Genomic DNA, 20,184 nt, shown 5'->3' on the forward strand with positions numbered 1-20,184 from the left:
TGTTGAATGACCGTAATAATCGGACCTTTGTCTTATTAAAAACTTTTTTTTGGACCTTTAACATTTGTATTTGAGTACCCCTGAACTACATGTTGCTAAAATGTAGTTCTCCGCGGTGGATGTACTACAGTGTCTCCAGCGGGTCGATCGGTCTCATGTGGTCGGACACGTTTCTCGTGCCGATTCCGTGTGGTCGTTTCGTTTCGGTCTCCGTGTGGACGGGCCCTAAAGCAAGGGTAGATTAAAACTGGACAATCTAGTGTGTGTAAAAATGAGCTGATATACTAAAAGACTGAAGGAAATAAGGAACAGGTGACAGGTGGGCGGGGAGAGGGTTTCTACAGGACAGCAGGGAGTGGCTGAAAGTGAGTCTGGTGACATATTTGAAAAAAGTCTGAGAGCATCTGGCGGACCAGTGGAGAGTGACACAACAATGCAAAAATACTAAACACAACTAAGGCACACATTGTGTCGGAAATTTTTGCACGAATCATCCCTGCTATTACGATTATGAGATTGACAGGACACTGAGAAACAACATTCATATGACCACATTTCTTTATTTTTAAAAGATGATTCAGCCAGCTCTGTGATTAAAGCCTCTTCAAAGATGCTCATATAGGTTCATTGATAATTAAATGTATATTGCTATTGAAATTAAAGGTTTAATTTGGAAGTCGTATCTCTTGTATCTTACAAGTTAAAAACATATTTTAGAGTATTACTCTATTTGCTGGATGATTTGTTATTTTTCTGTAAGTCTAGGCTTTTATACACAGTTTGCTATGACAGATCCCTTAAAATCTCATGGAGCTGAAACCACCGTTGAAGATATTACTGCCTCGCCTTTTTTAAAGATGCTCTTTCACCTACAGCCTCCCTTCAGAGACTCACAGCTGAAAGCTCTATCAATTTCTGATGGGTCCTATAATGTGATTTCTCACAAGGTAAAAGCTTATAATGTTTCCTCATAGTCGCTGAGGTCAGTTTAACACTGAAGGGTTTTTCATTTGCAACCCTCTCAGTTTGGTCTCAGTAATAGCATCTGATATTGCATTATGGAGCCCCACTGAATAGCTTTTAAAGCACACGCATTGACTTTGGATCGCTCTGACCCAGTGTTGGAAAAGGGTATTTAAAATATACTGAGATATAAAGACCATCTAGTGGGATGATCAAGTCACTGGGATTATTGTTATTGGTTTGTTATTGTGTTTTATATACTGTTATTTCCTGCCTGTCACAAGTTTAATAACATATATATAACATATATGACACGAATATGCTGCACTGGACATTTGACGGTTTAGATTTTTTTGGCTTCATTTTTAAGTTTTTTGTTTTGAGTAAGTTTATTTTTGTAAGGTTTTTTCCTCCTAGATCTTAAAAAGTAATATTAATCAATATATAATATCATAATCATTTACTAAATCGAGTTGGACTTGAAACCATAGATACACGTTGAAGAGAATGGAGTAAAGCAGAATGCAAATGACTGGACGAGATTATCATTTTATAATGTGATGTCTTCCTCAATTGCATTTATAGAATTTAGGAAGAAGTTTTGACAAACAAGTAGATAAATAAAACATTTTTAAAAAACTGATATTTTAGAACAAATGCAATTAAACCTTACTGTAATTCTGCCCTGAGCTAAATTTGCATTCTGTTGCTCCTATCATATTTGTGTCTCCCTGCTGTTGTTTCCTCTCATCCGCCCAGGTCTATACGTGACAGTGAGTGCTGACAGTGATTGACAGGGACAGATTAAACCCTGGCTGTCAGCCTCTGTCCTCTGCAGAGGAGCATCTGCACTGTTCTGCCTCTCTGCCTCAGCTGATTCCAGGTTAGCAAGAATCACACCTCTAATTGACTTCAGTTAGTGCAGAGACATGTTCAGACTGCATTTGATCATCAGAAGGCGAGTAAGGTCTGCCACACAGAGTCCTACAGCGCAGGCAAATCATTTGGACGGGGTTCAGAATAAGGTAATTCTCGACAACTGTGTTGGTGGCTAACAGCTGGACAGCTGTGACGGCTGTTCAAAGAGAATCCTGCACTCACTTTACATCTGAAAGTTATGAATGCCAAAATAATGGAAGAAAATTCTGGTTGAATTACTGACTGGACTAGTGTGTCAAAAATAATGCACTATGCCTCTCTATATCAATTTGAATGTAAAAAGCATCATTTAGAAATGTTAATAATTAAATAGTTTGAGAAACTACAATGCTAATGCTCAATGGGGAACCAGTTTTTGGAAATATTTGCTTTGACATTTTAAAATATTTTTTTGGACAAAAAGCAAAAAAAAACAAACAAGAAAGTTACACAGAATTCTCAATATGGCCACATGTTAGCAATTTGATTCACATAATAAAAGCTCTCTCAATATCACAAGATGTCACTGTGACACTGTATGCTATAAATGCATTAAAACGCACTGTTATCATGTTGTGAGGAATACTCCAACAATTTTCAAGCAGAGAGGATGATTAAGAGTTGAAAAGGCATACACTACTGTCACCCAAAGGTAACAGACTACCATCAGGTGAAGCAGATTTTTAAACCTTTTGACAGAGTCTGGCTTTATTTTCCCTTCACTTCCAATTGTTATGCTTTGTATATTTTTGATGTATTTACAATATGTATGTTTCTCTCAAGGTAGGATTTGAGTTTTATGAATACTATTATATAATCTTTCGAGGCATTTTCCAGTCCACCAAAAGACTACAATGTCCGCAGTGAGGAATCACATGGCAGACATGCGAGACAACAAAACCACAATCTCCACAGAGGAAACAATAATACATAGCTTCAAGGCTTCTGTAGATATTTGAGATGCCTGCCAAGCTGCAAAACAACATGGCAAGACACCCGGCTAAGCACCAAAATGACACTGAGCTCCGTGAACAGCCAAACATTTCTATATACTGTCGTTTCTAGACAGCTTAAAGAATGCTTAGCAATAAGCATTGTCTGCCAGGAGGCAAAGAGGCTCCCCGAGTGTCAGACAGACAAGAAGCTGACTGTTGATGCCATTAGGCAGCAAAGGGGCTTGACATTTGCTGCCCAGTTCACTGCCCCAGCATGCTTTGCAGCCTGGACATGTCATGACCATTATGTGGTTTTCTTTAAGCTGTGCTGAAGCTGTCTCATACAGTAGGTTTATGTATGACTGCAAGAGAGACTGTGGCAACATGACTTTAACTTGTAGTTTTTATTTAGCAAATCAAGACATCTTTAAGGCGGCATGTCCGACATTAATTTAAGTAATTATTTATCTGAACTTGTTTAAAAAGTCTCTACTCTATGACTCAGATACCATTATCCTGTTGTTCCTCCTCACTGAGATTATAAGAAAAGTGTATTCAGTCGACATGAGCATATTTTAATTAGCATTTGGCAAAACATTTAGATTGGTATTGGCCTTTCATTATCATTACATATACTGTAGATATATTAATACTAGTTGTGCTATTACAGCTTTTGCAATATCTAAGTTAATGATTTGGCAAGCAAACATGCATGAAAACATTTAATAAAACATTGTTGCTTCAAATTAGATAATAGCATGATAAATCATGCATGATGCAAAATATAACTGCCTTTAATTTTCCGTGCGGTGGACCTTTTCTATCCTAGGATGGAGAAAAAACCACCTTTAGCCTGCTTCCCCCTGCTTCAATGCTTCGAGCTAGTTTCAGATGTCAATGACAATGTGACAGCAGTGGCTCAGTCCGCTGGCTGAGGGGAAGAATGGTCGTCTATACCATAGCATTGGCATTGAATCATTTATCCACACTGCACAGTCAAGATTGTAGAAAAACATAGCATCATTTTTAAGTTGATATCGTTTACTTTAAGGCCATCCATAACCTCACTCCTCTGCACCTCTCTGACCTCATGCACATCAACACACCCATCCGCACTCTCAGGTCTTCTGCTTCCCTCCACCTCAATGCACCCCCCTTCTGTTTCACCACCATGGGGTCTAGAGCCTTCAGCCGCTCTGCACCCCGCCTCTGGAACTCCCTCCCACCTGACATCCGCAACACTGACTCTCTCCCCATTTTCAAATCACATCTCAAAACATATCTCCTCACACTCGCATGTCCACCCTGATAATTATCCATCACACATCCTCTGTTTTATTTATTTTATTTGTTATATACTGCATTGTCTTGTTTATGTTTCTTATGCTGGTGGTGGTATTGTGTGTCTTGTTTTTTGTGTGTTTGTACGGCGACCTTGAGAGCCTTGAAAGGCGCCTATATAAAATAAATGAATTATTATTATTATTATTACTTGATAGCAACCAAGTAAATGCAACTCTTCTCTTAGTTCCCAGCTCCATTGTTGGAAATAATGGATTCTTTAACAGTTAAATGCTCCACAATTTCAGCAGCTACTATTTGACTCTCTCTTCTGCGTAGACACGGTAGTCTATGTGTCTAAAAACTAAACTATGGAAGCCGTGAGAGTGAACTAAAACAGTAAATTGTGGGCAGAACAGCAAAACAATAAGCTGAAATGTACTAAACTCAGTAAAGTGGAGGAGCTACAAATCAAGGTGATAATCCTCTGTTGGTTCATCATAGAGTGGTGCAGGGATGATGTATTTACCCGGAAGTAAGCTGCACTTGGGTTCCCTCAACAAAAAAGCAATGGGCTTCCTCCATAGGGTTTTGGTAAATAGCTCGAAATAAGATCTGTGGAAAACGAGCCTGTTTTATAAATGCATGTTTTGTTCAGCCGGATCATCTCCACATGTCTACCCTACTTTTATCATGTTGAATCATAAATCTAATCGCCAGAAGCAAAATTCTAACGTTATGCTATAAACAAACTACAGCAGGGTCGCCGCTTCAACGTCACACCAACTTAAGATCCATATTAAAAAATACAGATTCAAAATTGTCCAAGTTGAAGCGTTTGTTTTAACAGTTTGCAGGAGGCAGGTACTTGCTTTCAAGCAGAACAGGGGCAAACAAACTTAGCAGGAGTGTGTATGTGTTCGGCGTAATGACGTACAACGTCCTTGACAACTTCTGTAGTCATTGTAGCGACAGCAGGAAACAAAGTCGCTGAGAGGCTGAGGCCGGGTCTGTTTGCTGTTGTCTGACACGCTAAAAAAGTACTTGCTGAGATCCGTTTCGTAGTATAGTTTAATGAAAAAACTCGGTTCTCAGACATATACATTGTTATAATCAAAGCAATTGTAATCTTGCGGTCAATAAAAAAATACAACGGCCCTGTGTCACCCTCTCTTCCACACACCCACACCTCACACAGGTGAACAGGATTATAATGAGTGCCACCCATACCCATGTGACCCAAGCCAATCAATCAACAGTGATCATGGCTCCTACAGTCATATTCAGCCACTTGGTAACAACCATCGTTTTTCAGACACGTCAACTCTTCAGAAATCACCAGTGGGGTCACTGCTGATGGATTTAATGTCGTAGAACAAAACGTGATCCGTCTCTTAAATGTGTCTCAACCACAGACCTTGGCCGTTTCTCAATCGTGAGGAAACTGGCTTCCAAGCCAATATTTCAAGGATACTACGTCATCGAGTGCCGCCGAAGGACTGTTCCAATCTCCAGCATACTTGGAATTCCACCGAGGCCACGTCCTTGGTTTGGGGGTAATTTCGAGGCTGCACATGGGTAGACTTTGCGTCCTTCAAATCCCCACAATGCTTTGCGCGCGGACCCATTTGAAAAACCCTTGCGGAGAATGGCAGAACCGACGCAGCACAGCACACATTTAAATGTAAGTATGTAGTGGCGTAGAGCATGTGTTGGTAAATATGTTACTTTGTTGCATTTGTTATCACCAAAAATGTGTTCCGTGAAAGTAAAGCAAGTTCATAATTGGATAGACATCGTGAGGCATTTATTTTCGGTACAGTTTATTTTGTTAGAGAGAGTGGCACACTTGTTAGCCTGTTCCATTCTTCTTTGTTTTCCGAAGCCGTGGCTTGGAAGTATACTTGCTTCGTTTCTGAAGGAAGTGACTTGGAAGTAGGCAACTACCAAGCCAGTATCCTCGCGATTGAGAAACGGCCCTTATTTCCAGCTATTTTCCCAAATCCTATGTAGAAATCCCATTGGCTCTGAGACGAGGGAACCGGTAGTGGTAAAATGCTAACTCACTTCCGGGTTTATGACGCGTCACTGCACCACTCTATTACAAATAAATAATTTGACATTGTCATTTGACACTGTAGATTGCTTGTGTTATTTAAAAATCGTCAACAAGAAGTACATTATATGCATGAGACTTCCTTCCTATTCACTCCACAAATCCTTAAAATGCTGAAAACGAATCCATTCTGGATGTTTCTTTTTTAAGAATGGTGATTGGCTGACATCAGCATATCATATAAAAGGTCAAAATGTTTTTTCTGAAAGATTTCATTTTTTAATGATTCAGGAGCATCTCCTGAGTTTATGCTGCTTTGCAATTCTGCAAGTTGCTATGCAGCTAAGATGAACGGTTGCACTATGTCTGAAATGCTATATGAATGTTGTTTAACGCACTGACTGTAATGAAAGACCTCCCAGATGAACTGGCTGAAGATGATGTATATGGGTACAGAATATAAATGTCTAAGGCTATTCTCTGATTGCATTGCATTCTGCATAAACTGCAAATCAGTGTCTGCATTATACATGAACACTGTAATACGCAGAATATAGGAAAAAGTTGCCCACTTACTTCACTACATATAGTAAAGGGCTTCTGGGGAGTATTGTAATAAATTGACCATGATTCAGCATCAACATAGATCCTCACATTCTACACATTAAATTCTTATTTTCTCTCTGCCGTGGCTCCTATTAGTTAGATAAACTAATGCAAAGTCATTATATCTGATAAGCAGCAATGATGATGTGAACGTGCTTCTTACTTATTGTATCTTTGCATAAAACATTACAATGAAGATATTACTGGTGGTCCGTTTAGAGCTTTATAATGAAGAGTCAGGAGAGGCGAGAAAGTGTTAATCACAACCGGCATCGAAGCACTGCTGTGTGAAATATACTGTTCCTCCACAGAGAGCCTAGCAGCGCTCTTCTGTTTTTATTAGTCCACGCTGAAATCTCAAAGATACATTACTGTTATGTATATGTATGGGATGGATCTCAGCATGCATTTTTCTGCATACAGAATTAGCTGTAGGAGCTATGCTTTGGTATTTTTCTTTCTTTTTAACTTTTAATGCAATTTCCAGTTGCTTTGTTTGCTTCACTGTCTTTCATCACTTTCTTGTGAAACATGTTACGTTTTTAAGAGCTGAGGAAAACAGCCCTATTTCAGCTAAGGGAACTCTTCTTCTTATCTGAACATTTTTAAAAATCAAAATCTACAGAAACTTGATTCTTACTGGTAAATGGCTGCATTCAGGATTTAATATCCAGATTTATTAGGCAAAATAAAGCCAATTTATAGGACTAAAAGTAAAAAAAAATGCGAAAGCAACTACTTGCAAACAACCGTACCTGTACTGTACCTACGGAATATATTGCTGGAGCTCTTACTTGATATACTAAACAATACATAACCACTGTCCTACTCACCACAGCAGAGATTATGTGCACTCTCATTGCATTACACCACCTTCTCCAGCCTTTACTCATATATAATTGACCCTTGTGGCAGCAGAGTGGCATTCCTATGTTTCCCTAAAACCCCATTACAGCGTGCCTGCAGCACATATATCCACGGCTGATCAGCTCAATTCACGGATGTTAGCTTGACATTGATGTTATGCTAATGCAGTGCCACTCTCCTGACTGTGTCCACACACTGAGCACCTTCTAGCATTAGCTGTGAATTGTCATACAATCCACCCATAATGGAAACTATTTGTATTCAGAGGGAGAGTTGGGGGACACCTTGCATAATCATGTCAATGTATAAATAAGCTTATACTTATTCATCTCTGTCTGTTATCATTTGTCTCTTTCAGTTTTTTGTATCACTGAAACACATCACACTTTTGTTTTACAAAATGATCTTTGACATTATGCAATATACTGAATTCTGAATGCTCCTCAGGGATATTAAATATAGATCAGTTTGTATCTTTTTAAGTGCAAGGACAAGTAATGAAATTGTAATCAACATAATCCTCCCTGGGGTAACAATAGTGAGCCTCACTGTGATTTTTATTTTTGAAATCAATCTATCCTGCAGGCATGAGGCTCCACCTTATCAAACCCAGCATTCTAGTGGAAGTGACAGCCTGAAGCTGGGAAAAATGCTTTCTGACGTCCTGATGGTGCGTTAGCGTCTATGTGCCTTTTTCTTGTCTGCTCAAAAATAAATCGTGTTTTCCCCTGAAAATAACTAGCATATAGAATAGAACTTGAATCCACCTTTGGGTTCTTCATGAAATTATAATGAATCCTTCCTACTGCGGGTATTTAGAGTATTACTACCCTCACATTTTACCAGGGGAATATCATTATGCTCTTGCTGCTAAAAATCTCAAGTATTAATTTCAGGAATATATTCATATGCCCCTATGACTCCCTTCTTCAGCAGGTTGAGTCTAGAACATTCCAAACACAACAAGGTAAAACAATATGTTGAAGCCTCAAATCAGTATTTAAATAAATATGTTAATTGGGGTTATCATCAAGGTTGTTTTATGCATTTTGCCAAAACAGCAAGTCAGCCTGATTTAAGTAACCTCTGAGATAAAGCATCAAAGTTCCCTCCTCTGGCCAACCCCCCGCCCTAATAAGCTGAACACAGCACGAGATGTGAACGTCTTAATTACAGAGCGCTTGGAGATAATGATAACAGAATCTTGAAAATAAATGCATGCACACACACACACAAGCACGCACGCACGCACGGACGCACGCACGCACGCACGCACGCACACACGCACGCACACACACACACACACACACACACACACACACACACACACACACACACACACACACACTGCTGAACGGTTGAATGTTATATCAAGGTGAAAACATTTTTGAGTAAACACCTCTGTGTGCTTTATTCCTGATTCTTGTAAAATGATCACGGACAAGGTAATTTGACAACTGAAGGATCAACACTGTGATTGTGTTTAATGAAAACAAATGATTACATGGGCAACCTTCATCACGAACGGCCCTGATTTCCTCCACAGATAACTATGATGCACAATGGACATGGTAACACTTTTATAACATTGTCAGGCTCACGAAGGACAGTTTTAAAATCAATGTAGCAGAATCAGAAATGTTTTATATTTCATCATTGATTTTTTTGTTCATTCTTCTTCCTGCCACCTACAATACAGACAAGGTTGCTCAGACAACAACAGTTTGATCAGAGAAATGTGTTTTGCTCGTAGCAGCTAATGTAGCCTCCAGCTGCTATAGCCTAAAACTCAATATACTGAGTTTTTGAGGATTTTTATAAAACGTGGAGTCTTTAGCCCCAAACTATGCTGACTTTAGTAAGGTAAAGGATCATGCCAAGTAGGATTTGCATAATGGTACAAGTAATAAAAGAGTGATATAAAGGGACTTAAATAGAAAAGCATGGCTTGGACTGCTGGCTCCACATTACATTGTTATTGTTTTGCCTCTACAGAGAAACATTGAATTTGCAAACACACGCACACCTTTCTTTTTTAGTCTAAAAAAAGATGTCTTCCAAGCTCACATTAAACTGTGAGAGTCTCTCCTTTATTGTAACTTCTTAAAAAAGGAAATGTCCTTAGGAAGAGTACAATGTTTCTAGTCTCTATTTACTCTCTATCCTTCAGTTTAGAGCCATTATAGCTGTAAATGTTGTTAGGAAGAGAGGGACTAGTTCGTTTACAGCGAGACACAACACACTATTGCTCTAAAAGCTGCTTGAGCACGGCATCTAAACGGTATCCATGGTGATGGATGTTTTCCTCCTTATGGTGGAGAGTCTTGTGTATCCCTGTTACCTGTTTGCTTATACATTCCTCTGTAATGTGGAGTTTATTCCACAGCTGTGATCGTGACATGTGAGGGCTAGTGAAGAGGGATCCGTTTGGGAGAGTGCCTCTGTAATGAAATATCCCTCAGGAAGATGTCCTTTTGCTTGATGAATGTACACAATTATGCACAAAAATACTTATATTTTAATTGGGAATGATTTTAAAGTAGGGTAAGAAACCTTGAAAAACAAACACCCGTTAGCTTGTAGAGTGAATGGGCAAATGTATAGATTTGTTTTCTAATTTATGCTCCCTTGTGATTACTACTATTACAAATTCTAGAGTCTTATCCCTGATGTAAAGCCCCCTGAGACAAATTTGTAATTTATGATATACGTAAATGTCAATAAAATCCAATAGATGTATGTGACGTGTAGCTGTGTTGCAAAGAGAGAAATGTCAGTCATAGCAGGAGTTCAGTGGCTGCAAAACTGTGTGGAGGGATGGGTGGAAAAGTGTTAAGGAGTGGCAGGCAGTCCAAAGGGAGGGACCCTAGGAGACCCCTAAAAGCTGATGCACGGCCACTGCCTCACATTCAGTGTTAGACTAAAGAGCCTAGCTAAAGATAAGCTTATAATAAGTGCATCATGGGAAAACAAAGAGACGTTTTGAAGAAACCGGCAGGGACCTTTCAGATCCGACATGTGCTCCTCCGGCAGGCCATGGCAGAGTGCCTGGGAACCTTCATTCTGGTGGTGAGTAGAGAGTGTTCTGATTCTACTGCAGGGAAAACAAGGACTGTAGACGACATGTACTCAGTATAGAGTTGTTTCTTACTCAATTCGAAATGTAATTAATGTTTTTCATATTATTCTCTGACGCCATTTAATTAAATTGAATTGGGATGTAAACTGTGCAATCATAATATTTATTAAACCAGGGGAATGAAACGTCGGTTGGTAGCGCTAAAATAAGTAAACTTTTTTGGGGTTTTATGCAAAGTATTAGGTTTTTATGTGTAAACCTCTTCAAAAGCGTGTATGCTAGCCATGTACTTGCTAGCATTCTTTAGTTATGCTCAATTTTAGCTAGAATCGTCACTACCAAAACAGTCACTACCGAAACAAATGGTTACGTTTTGCTAATTGACATGATGGTTTCGGCAGTGACAAAATGGAATGGTAAGCAGGTAAATCCCACCATTTTGAAATAAATGTGTTTTAAAGTCTAAAAATCAGTGTGTTACTTTAAAGGTCGCTTATTATACTATTGTTAGGCATATATTTTAGCAGGTCTCAGATATATAAAAAACATGTCTATGAAGTGTTTTGCTCAGAATACCAAACAGACCACCCACTCTAGCCTCATTCCCCTCTATTTCAGCCTGTTACTAAAGTGCTGATTCTGGGTCAGTAGCTTCAAACATTCACACTTCAACATAAGGCATGTTATGAGTTAAGATTAAGCAATGAGGTTGAGGGAATATGATACAACCTTGAGAACAAAATACTCAGGTCACTACCGAAACAGTGGATGTTTTGTCAAAGATAAAGTATATTTAAGTATATATAGTTATCAACAAAAAATGTTGATATGATACTGATTGGTTTAATGTATGTTCAATTTCAACAATCATCAACTCTGGAATCAATATGATCAGTATTATGCATTTTACAAAGAAAGTTTTCATTATGCTTTTTATGAATTGTATAAATTAAACTTTGAAATGTGATTACAAATTCACTTTTATTAATTTAATTGTGAAAACCCTCAAGAAATATTTGTTAAAATACTATTTAGAGAAGGGAAGGTAAAACAATCTTAACAGGTTAATATAATACTTTTTTACTACAGTGTATGTACTATGTTTCGGTAGTGACCATTTTTGGTAGAGGAAGAACATTCCAATAGAGTCTGAAAATACGATATAAAAATGTACGGTTCTTTTACTAGATATGTTTAATTTAGATTCAAAATTCAAAATATATATGGATAAAAAACATACAACATTTCAAAACATTTCCAACCTGACTTTGGTCCAATTCGGTAGAATGGCCCACATGAGATGAAAGTTACTATCGTATCTGAACATATGAACATTGTGAAGTGAGTGACAACGAACAATCCATTTGTGTAATCCGAGCAATCAATGAATCAAACCAACAATTAAAGATGAGTCACATCAAGATTTTCTCACTAAAAACATTCTGAAGCCTTGCACCAGCTTTTCTGTTCAATGTGAGAAAAGACAAAAGATCTTTTGAAAATACCCCAAGGGATTCTGTCTCCTCCTCGTCCAACATGTTTGTGCAGAGAAAAGGTGAGGGTGCTATCGAGTCTGTTTAGTTGTTTCATGAGAAATATAGTTAATACTTATTTTACCCTCCAGTGCTCTTCTGCAAGAGTGATTTGATGTTCAAAGGCAACTTTTACAGCAGCCTTTAAAACATTGTAAAGAACGTTTAACTGCTGCTCTCTTCTCATTAAATTGCTGCTTTCTTATATTTCTAGGAGGCAAATAAACACTGAATAATTTAGACTACTCATAATAACTTAGCATCTCAGACTGCATTCATTATTGCCTATTTTTTCTTTCTTTGTACTTAATTCACACAAAACCATACTGTGTTATATCCATAGTTTCTGCTAATTACATCAAAACATCTAAAAGATTCCTTAAAATTAAGTTAAAAGGTTTTTCTGCCTGTGCAAAACAACCTGGAATCCATCTATTCCTCATGGTAACCCGCAGAAAACACAAATATCAGCTGAGCACGCCGATGGTGAACAACGGGACGTTTGTTATTCTGCCCCCCAGCTGGGACTGGTCTGTTAATTCCAGGAGCCTTCCGTCCACCGGGGGTCCGGTCCCTCGGTGGTCAGAGCGGGCCCTCAGAGGAGACAGCTCTGTGGGGGGGGGGGGGGGTTCAGATTGTTGTCTGCATCAATAGTTCTACTCAGAGCCCGGCCATAACACACACATGACCTCCGAGGTCAGAGAGACACACCCTGGATCTGACGGAGAGCAGGTCTCAGCTAGAGATCTGACTGGAGGTCAGGCAGCTGTAGAGCTCTATTATTCTCCCTCAAGTTTTTCTACTATTGTCTGTCTACACATAACTTCATGACAGGGTTGGAGTTTTCAGCTTTACTACTTATGGATTGGATCTCCGAAAAAAGTGTGTGCTTAAGGAAATGTTGCGAAAGCGTTTCTTTAGTAGATCATTCTAGGGATTATTTGTCTAACGTGTGTCAATATACATATAGTACGTCATTTTGACAAATACATCTTTGATGTATGTCCCAAAACTATATTTAAGGTCTCTATAGTTTAATATGCTATTTATGTCACTCAGTTTTACTTACATTGCTGCTAGACATGTTTTAGCCATGGTTGTCTTTATTTTAATTTTATAACTAATGTGTGCTTCTCCTTTAATTGATTGCATGCCTTATTTACCTGCTATGACACTTTTCTCTGTAACACTGTAAATGTCCCCGCTTTGGGACTGATACTCTGATTGTGATTCTGACCCTGTCCTCTCTCCAGATGTTTGGGTGTGGGTCAGTAGCCCAGGTGGTGCTGAGCGGAGGCTCCCACGGCTCCTTCCTCACGGTCAACTTTGCTTTTGGTTTTGCTGCGACTTTGGGCATCCTAGTGAGTGGACAGATCTCAGGTGAGGAAACTATATTTTAAGGGGTCAAGGTTTCACTGTTTCCTTATAAACTACTTTAACCTAATGTTCTGTTTGGTGACCCAGTGACCCCAACCCCTCTTCTTTCAGAAAAAGAAACATTACTTCTGTTTTAAGCAGTATAAAGCATTTAGTAAGACCACCACAGAGCGGCCATCACACTCTATACCTCCTCCCCCTTCAGTAAAGAGAACGGAGAACTTCCACACCGCCACTACTGTATGTTCAATTTAAATAGCATTTTCATCATTACAGACACTTCCTACTTTCTGCTTATAACATGTGCAATATTAACTTGTAAATGACGTAACTGCCACTGCGTTCTTTGCACTATTCAATATTGCTCGTAACTGTAAATGTATTTTTCATGCATTATGTGACTGTCTATGTTTCTTGAAGTTATCTGATTTGCTAATTTTATTATTATGCTGCTGTGTTTATTGCATCTTTGTAACTCTGGCACAACAATTTCCTTCGGGATAAATAAAGTCCTAGCTTATCTTATCGTATTACAATATTTCCATATATTTTCGTTTTTTTAATGTATTTCTTGCACACCATTATTCTTTCGAAATCCCAGATAAGTCTTAATACAGGTTTTTTTTTCTGTCTTTGTCTCTTAATTACAGGAAATAAATATATCTTTCTTTTAACATAGCCCATAATAACGTATTAGGCATATCATATGTCCTTATTTGGTGTATTAACATTGCGTTGTGGTCTATTCTGTGTTTTTGTCACCATCATTAGATATAAAAGTTTATAGCCCGGAACTGCCTTTTCAATGCCTTTCTATACATTTTAATGAGGTTGGAAAAACATTGTTAAAAGGGAAAAAAGGGCTGATTCTGTAATATTGTTAATATTATGATTATTATGTATTCATACATGCAGCAGCAAAAGCTTGTGTTTACAAATCATAGTTGTTAATTGAATGAAAGGGATGAAAACCTTATTAAGATAAAGAAAATGTTACTTAGTTAAGCCACAGTCATTTGCATCCCTGTCATGAAGCAGCTGTCATTCAGAGAGTTGACTCAGCTTTTTGTCTCCAGCTTTCATAAGCATAATAAGGAGTGATTATTATTGATGGCTTGACAGACACTAAATATCAGCAAAAGGGTAAACTGTATCTGAAGTGCTGTATTTACCACAGTGATGTGTGTGCCTGACATGATGACAGCTACAAGCAGAGGGGGCAGAACAGGAAGCAGTGGGCAGAGGAATGCAAAAGAGATACACACAGAAGGCTGGGGCTCTTCCCTCTGAACTTGAACACTACGTGGTCTGTAATTGAAAGGAAAGTGAGAGTCAATCCTCAATCCTAGTATCCTCTGTCAAAAGCAGCAACACTACAAAGGGCTGCGCAGTTCAATCATGCTCAATTCTTCAATGCTTTTATAATGAGGCTGCTCGCCTTTAACACACATTGCAGCTGGGAAAATAAGCTCTTATAATTAGATAGCTCCTACCCTGACATGATTAAGGTGTGAAAAGAAGCGAGGCACCCACGAGTGTGCCATCAGAGAACTTATTTTCACCTTCAAGGTTAGAAAAAGGGATACTTCTGAATATTTTCATCCCTCCTATTTCATTTGTTCCATCCCAACAGGACTTTAGTGAAACTCACTAAATATATAGGCTAACAACACTCTTCTCGGAAAAGGGTGGGCGGCTGCACTGTATGCAGTAGCAATAGCAATATGATGTTTTCCTGCCAGGAATCAGAATATGTATGTGTTTATGAAATTCATTCAATTCTCCATATTTGTCTCATCTGCAGGTGGTCATCTGAACCCAGCTGTGACCTTCTCACTGTGTTTACTTGGGAGAGAGCCCTGGAGGAAGTTCCCGCTGTTCTTTTTCTTTCAGACTCTCGGTGCCTTTCTGGGGGCAGCAGTTGTATTTGGCATGTATTTTGGTACGTGACACTAAAGATGATTCATCTAAAAATGTTAAATGTAACTGCCACACACCTATAATCCTTTGACAAATCATGATTGTTGTTTACTCAGTGGTAGATTTACAGGTCGTAGCAGGGAACACAAGCTGGATGCACCCCGAGGACTAAAACTATTTTGAAACTTCGATTTCCTTGAGTAAATGGCAGCTTGGTGGAGACAATTAAAAATGTACAACCTGTTATAGCTTTGTGCCTGACAGTTTGAACAAAGCCAAATGGTTGTTTGCTCTGAGGGAACAAGAACAAATGAACATCCAGACCTCCTCTTGACAAAATGTAACCTATTTTGTGGCTTACTTCTACTAAATACCCTACACAAGGGATCAATCACCACACTTACACTTTATATAACCCTTCATGAATCCCTTTTTAAGGTAAAAACTGTGAAAGCAGAGGCTTGAGATGCCTAGAACACACAATTTATCCAACGATTGCAGATTCACAGGAAACAACACCTTCCTAGTAATCAGTGACGAGAACATCAACCCCAACCAAGGCAACACTATTCCCTTCCTTCAGCTAGATAGTTATCCATGAGCCAGACTTGAATCAATCCTCAAAGTCTGCCAGGACCCTACCAAACATAACCTCCAAGAACTTGCAACACTCTTCACGCACCACCTCTCCAAACACAAACGTATACATCCCCGCTGAACTTATCCTCAAATCTCACCTCACACCGCACAGCACAATAACCTCCCAATAATCGACACTACCATAGTCAAACACTTTCCGACACTCACAGGGCTCCCACCAAACAAATTCCAGACTGAGGGCAATTATCTGACTTGGACCAGAGCTACAGCCCAACACATTCAGGAACTGGTGCAATCAACTCCAACTCTACCAACACCAGAAATAATTACACACCCACCCACCCACAGATTGGAAGGCCAGTGCAATCTAATCCTGACCCAGAAACCTCAAACCCCAACCCCAATCTGACCCTACCAACAACGCCTTTTATAAGGTAAAAAACTGTGAAAGCAGAGGCTTGAGATGCTTACAACAGGAAGTGGTGCACAATTTCTAGTCTGACCTTTGTTGGATCTCTCTCCACTAATCCTGTCATCTTTGTTCTTCTACCATCTAATAGGGGCATAACGTTATAATTAATAAACCATAAATGTCAACCCTTATGATGCCGCTAGAGACGATGTAATTGATACAGTGTCTGGAAACTATAAATGTCTACTATGAAAGAAAGTCAAAACATTGGCAAAGTTAAATTGTATTAATAAAAACAAATGTAATGTGATCTGTACGTTCTTCCACCAGATGCATTATGGGACATTAGCCAGGGAGAGCTGATCGTAGTGGGGAATAATGCCACGGCTGGGATTTTTGCCACATATCCATCCAAACATCTCTCCTTGGTTAATGGATTCTTTGATCAGGTAACAGTTTATTTCTCAAATGTATCACCCCTACTCAGAACAACAGCTGATCCATATAAATCAGCATGCTCTGTCCCACAGGCCTAACACCACTGCTTGAGTACTGCACAAGTACTGTAAAACAATATAATGTTGCATCAATGTCTATTGTTTTTGGTATTTGGCAATAGACTCAATTTGCGTAATTTGAAAGTTTGATTGAAAAAGAACACAATCACAGACCTTGAGGTCACAGTGACGCATGTCTGCTGGAGCTGATTAGACAGTGGCATTGACACAAATCAAAGTTTGTCTTCAAGAAAAGATTGAAAAATATGAGTCACATCCATTGTAGATATTGTACTATACACATACTGTATGAAGGCAAAATAATTGCATGGCTCCACTGCTGGAGCCCAAAATGTATATTCCTCGGAGGTATTGCATGGAAATCTGGCACTCCTGTAACAGCCTGATCACCAATCACGTCACCTGGGCTCCTTTCACACTCTTTAACCTTTCAGAAGATGGGAGCGGTGTATTGAGTAGGACAGTGTCACTATTCATTTGATCTGATTGTCTTGACTTGGAATCTGTGTAGAACAGCTTGTAAGTGTGAGAGGAAAAGCAAGGTCAATTAGATCCCGCTCTGCCAGAAGATTCAAATAATTAATGAAGGAACCCTGTGCGTAAAACGATGCGCTGTGCATCAAAAGTCTGGACCGTGCAGTGCACATACAGTAATCCTGCTGAGGATAGCTTTGTGCACAGTGTGTGTTCTGTATGATCAAAAAGAGCTTACATTCCAATACTTGATGCAGTGTTTGTTGTTCGCTACATTTTCTGAGCAAGTAAAGGTGTATATTGACAACATACCATACACCTTTTTTCCTGAACAATTGCAGGTAGTAGCCTATGCATATTCTACCAAATGGTTAAAAAGACCAATAACAGCTGTATACTAGGAATGCCTTACAATTATCAGCAAACTATATTTTGTCTAAACACCAGCCAGGAAACAGCCTGTTATTCTTAAGTTAACCTTTTCAAGACCCTTATTGACACTAAAAGAACACTTCCTCTGAGCTGGTGGCAGCAAAACTACCTCACCAAATCTGTATAGGGTACCTGCTGTCCAGGGTGGGCACGAGCCACAGCTGCAGCCCTCATACTGTATAGACCCTGACTCATCACAGCACGTAGAGGAATCAATACCATATCCATTGTGTGCATATACTGTAAAACTGTACTGTTCAGGCATGAAGTGATTCAACCATGCCAATTGAAAGACAGTCCATACGTTCACCTCTCATTGGGGGGCTTGATGTCAGATCAGTGGACAGTGCAATATCTATGATGTGCTGTTTTCTGATGTGAAGGCTCACAGAGTTTACAAAATAAGTTTTCATTTTGACAGCTCGTCAATTGACATAGTTAAAATAAAGGTGCATCATCATCAGCAGGACTACTTATTCTCAGTAATACAAATGAATAAGGATCAAATTAACTTTAAAAAAAAGAATGAATAGATCCTTCTCCCTGCATGATGTCTTAGATTATTGGAACAGCTGCATTGATCGTCTGTATCCTGGCCATAGTGGACCCTCGAAACAACCCCGTCCCTCGGGGTCTGGAGCCCCTCACAGTGGGCCTTGTGGTGCTGGTCATCGGCCTGTCGATGGGCTTCAACTCCGGCTATGCGGTGAACCCAGCCCGGGACCTCGGGCCACGCATCTTCACCGCTCTGGCAGGGTGGGGAAGAGAGGTTTTCACGTGAGTACAGAACTACTTTGGAATGCTTTACCACAACCAGGTTGTCAGGGTGTTGGAGGTGTGGACCCAAAGCAGTACAAATAGGGAGACAGGTGTAGGGAAGCAAACAAAAGGAGAGCTTTTGTCAAATTAAAAGCTGGTTTAACGACAAAAACGGCAGGATCAGGCGAGGAGGAACAAAAGGAAAGTACCAAACAAACCGGGAACACACAGGAGGGCAGACCAGGGAAATCCAGCAGGACATCAGACCAAAACCTCACGAAACGAAGAACCGACAAGGAACGCAAGACTAAATACACAGGGGTAATCACAAGACACAGCTGGAGAGGGGAGATGAAACACAATCAGACAATCAGACAGGAGGGAAAACATAGGAAGGAAGAAAAGACACAGGGAGAACAGAATTTCAAAACAAAACTGGAAACTATACACACAAGGCTGAAATCATGACAGGTTGAGATATGGACACCACCTATAAGTGGATCCAGAAATGTCATTAAGATTTTCAATTGCCATTAAAAGAAAATGTCATTTAAAGTCAGATTAATATTACCAAATATTGGATTAGGATGAACGTTATTCCATTGCTACATTTCACAAAGCTACCCTGCAGTATAAGTAAAAACCAAATAGGCCCCTCCTTCACCAGCTGCCTGCAGCACTAATGTGATGAACACTACTGTTGTTCCCTGCCAAGTAAACTGACATGTGTTTAATAGCGTGTCCCTTCATTACATTTTGAATGATTCAATATGGCCATGGCTCACATGCTTTCTGACCCGTAACGTTGCATCTCTCTAACATCAGCTTTGCATTCATATTTTATTCAGGCCGGCTGTGATACAGAAAGGTAAACAGAATAAAAGAATGATAAGGACAACATGTATAACAGATTTCTCCCATTCTCTTACAGGGCAAACACCTACTGGTTCTTTGTGCCCCTCTGTGCCCCCTTCCTGGGGGCAGCCGTGGGGGTGCTGATCTACCAGCTCCTGATCGGATACCATTTAGAAGGCGAAATGCAAAAAAAACAGGAGGAGGAGGAGGAGGAGGAGGAGGAGGAAAGGTCCAAACGATCCAACATGACAACCAACGAAGAAGCATAAGCTTTTTACAATTTAATCGCAGCAGGTGACATCCTTGACTAATAATTATATATTTGCTGTTTAGGAAAACTTCTCTGTTCACCAAACTCTAAAACTAACATTAGCCTTTGGAAAGCATGCACCATCAATCAATACTTATGAAGACATCTAATGATATCTTATCATAGGCAGAACAGTTTCTCAGGAAATGATTCTTTCTGAATTCAATTTCACTTAACTCCAGTGAGCTATTTCATTTCCGCTTTAAGCAATCCATGCTGCGTGTCTGACAAAACAAATGTATCAGATCACAGAAGAACGCTAAAGAAAATAATTGAAGAGGTATTTGAAT

At 39.4% G+C, this 20,184-nt stretch overlaps 1 protein-coding gene across 1 annotated transcript; it reads left to right on the forward strand.

Moving 5' to 3' along the window:
• Positions 1-10,554: 10,554 nt before the first annotated feature.
• Positions 10,555-19,853, forward strand: LOC307025302 (aquaporin-3-like; the record flags this gene model as incomplete). Its single annotated transcript, XM_079659939.1, has 6 exons — positions 10,555-10,695; positions 13,491-13,617; positions 15,419-15,556; positions 16,877-16,995; positions 18,530-18,747; positions 19,661-19,853. The coding sequence occupies exons 1-6, from the start codon at positions 10,588-10,590 to the stop codon at positions 19,851-19,853; spliced, it is 903 nt and encodes a 300-aa protein (XP_079516065.1). The 5' UTR covers positions 10,555-10,587.
• Positions 19,854-20,184: the final 331 nt, after the last annotated feature.

Source organism: Notothenia rossii (genome assembly GCF_949606895.1).
Source record: "Notothenia rossii genome assembly, chromosome: 11".
In the NCBI taxonomy this organism is placed as follows: domain Eukaryota; kingdom Metazoa; phylum Chordata; class Actinopteri; order Perciformes; family Nototheniidae; genus Notothenia; species Notothenia rossii.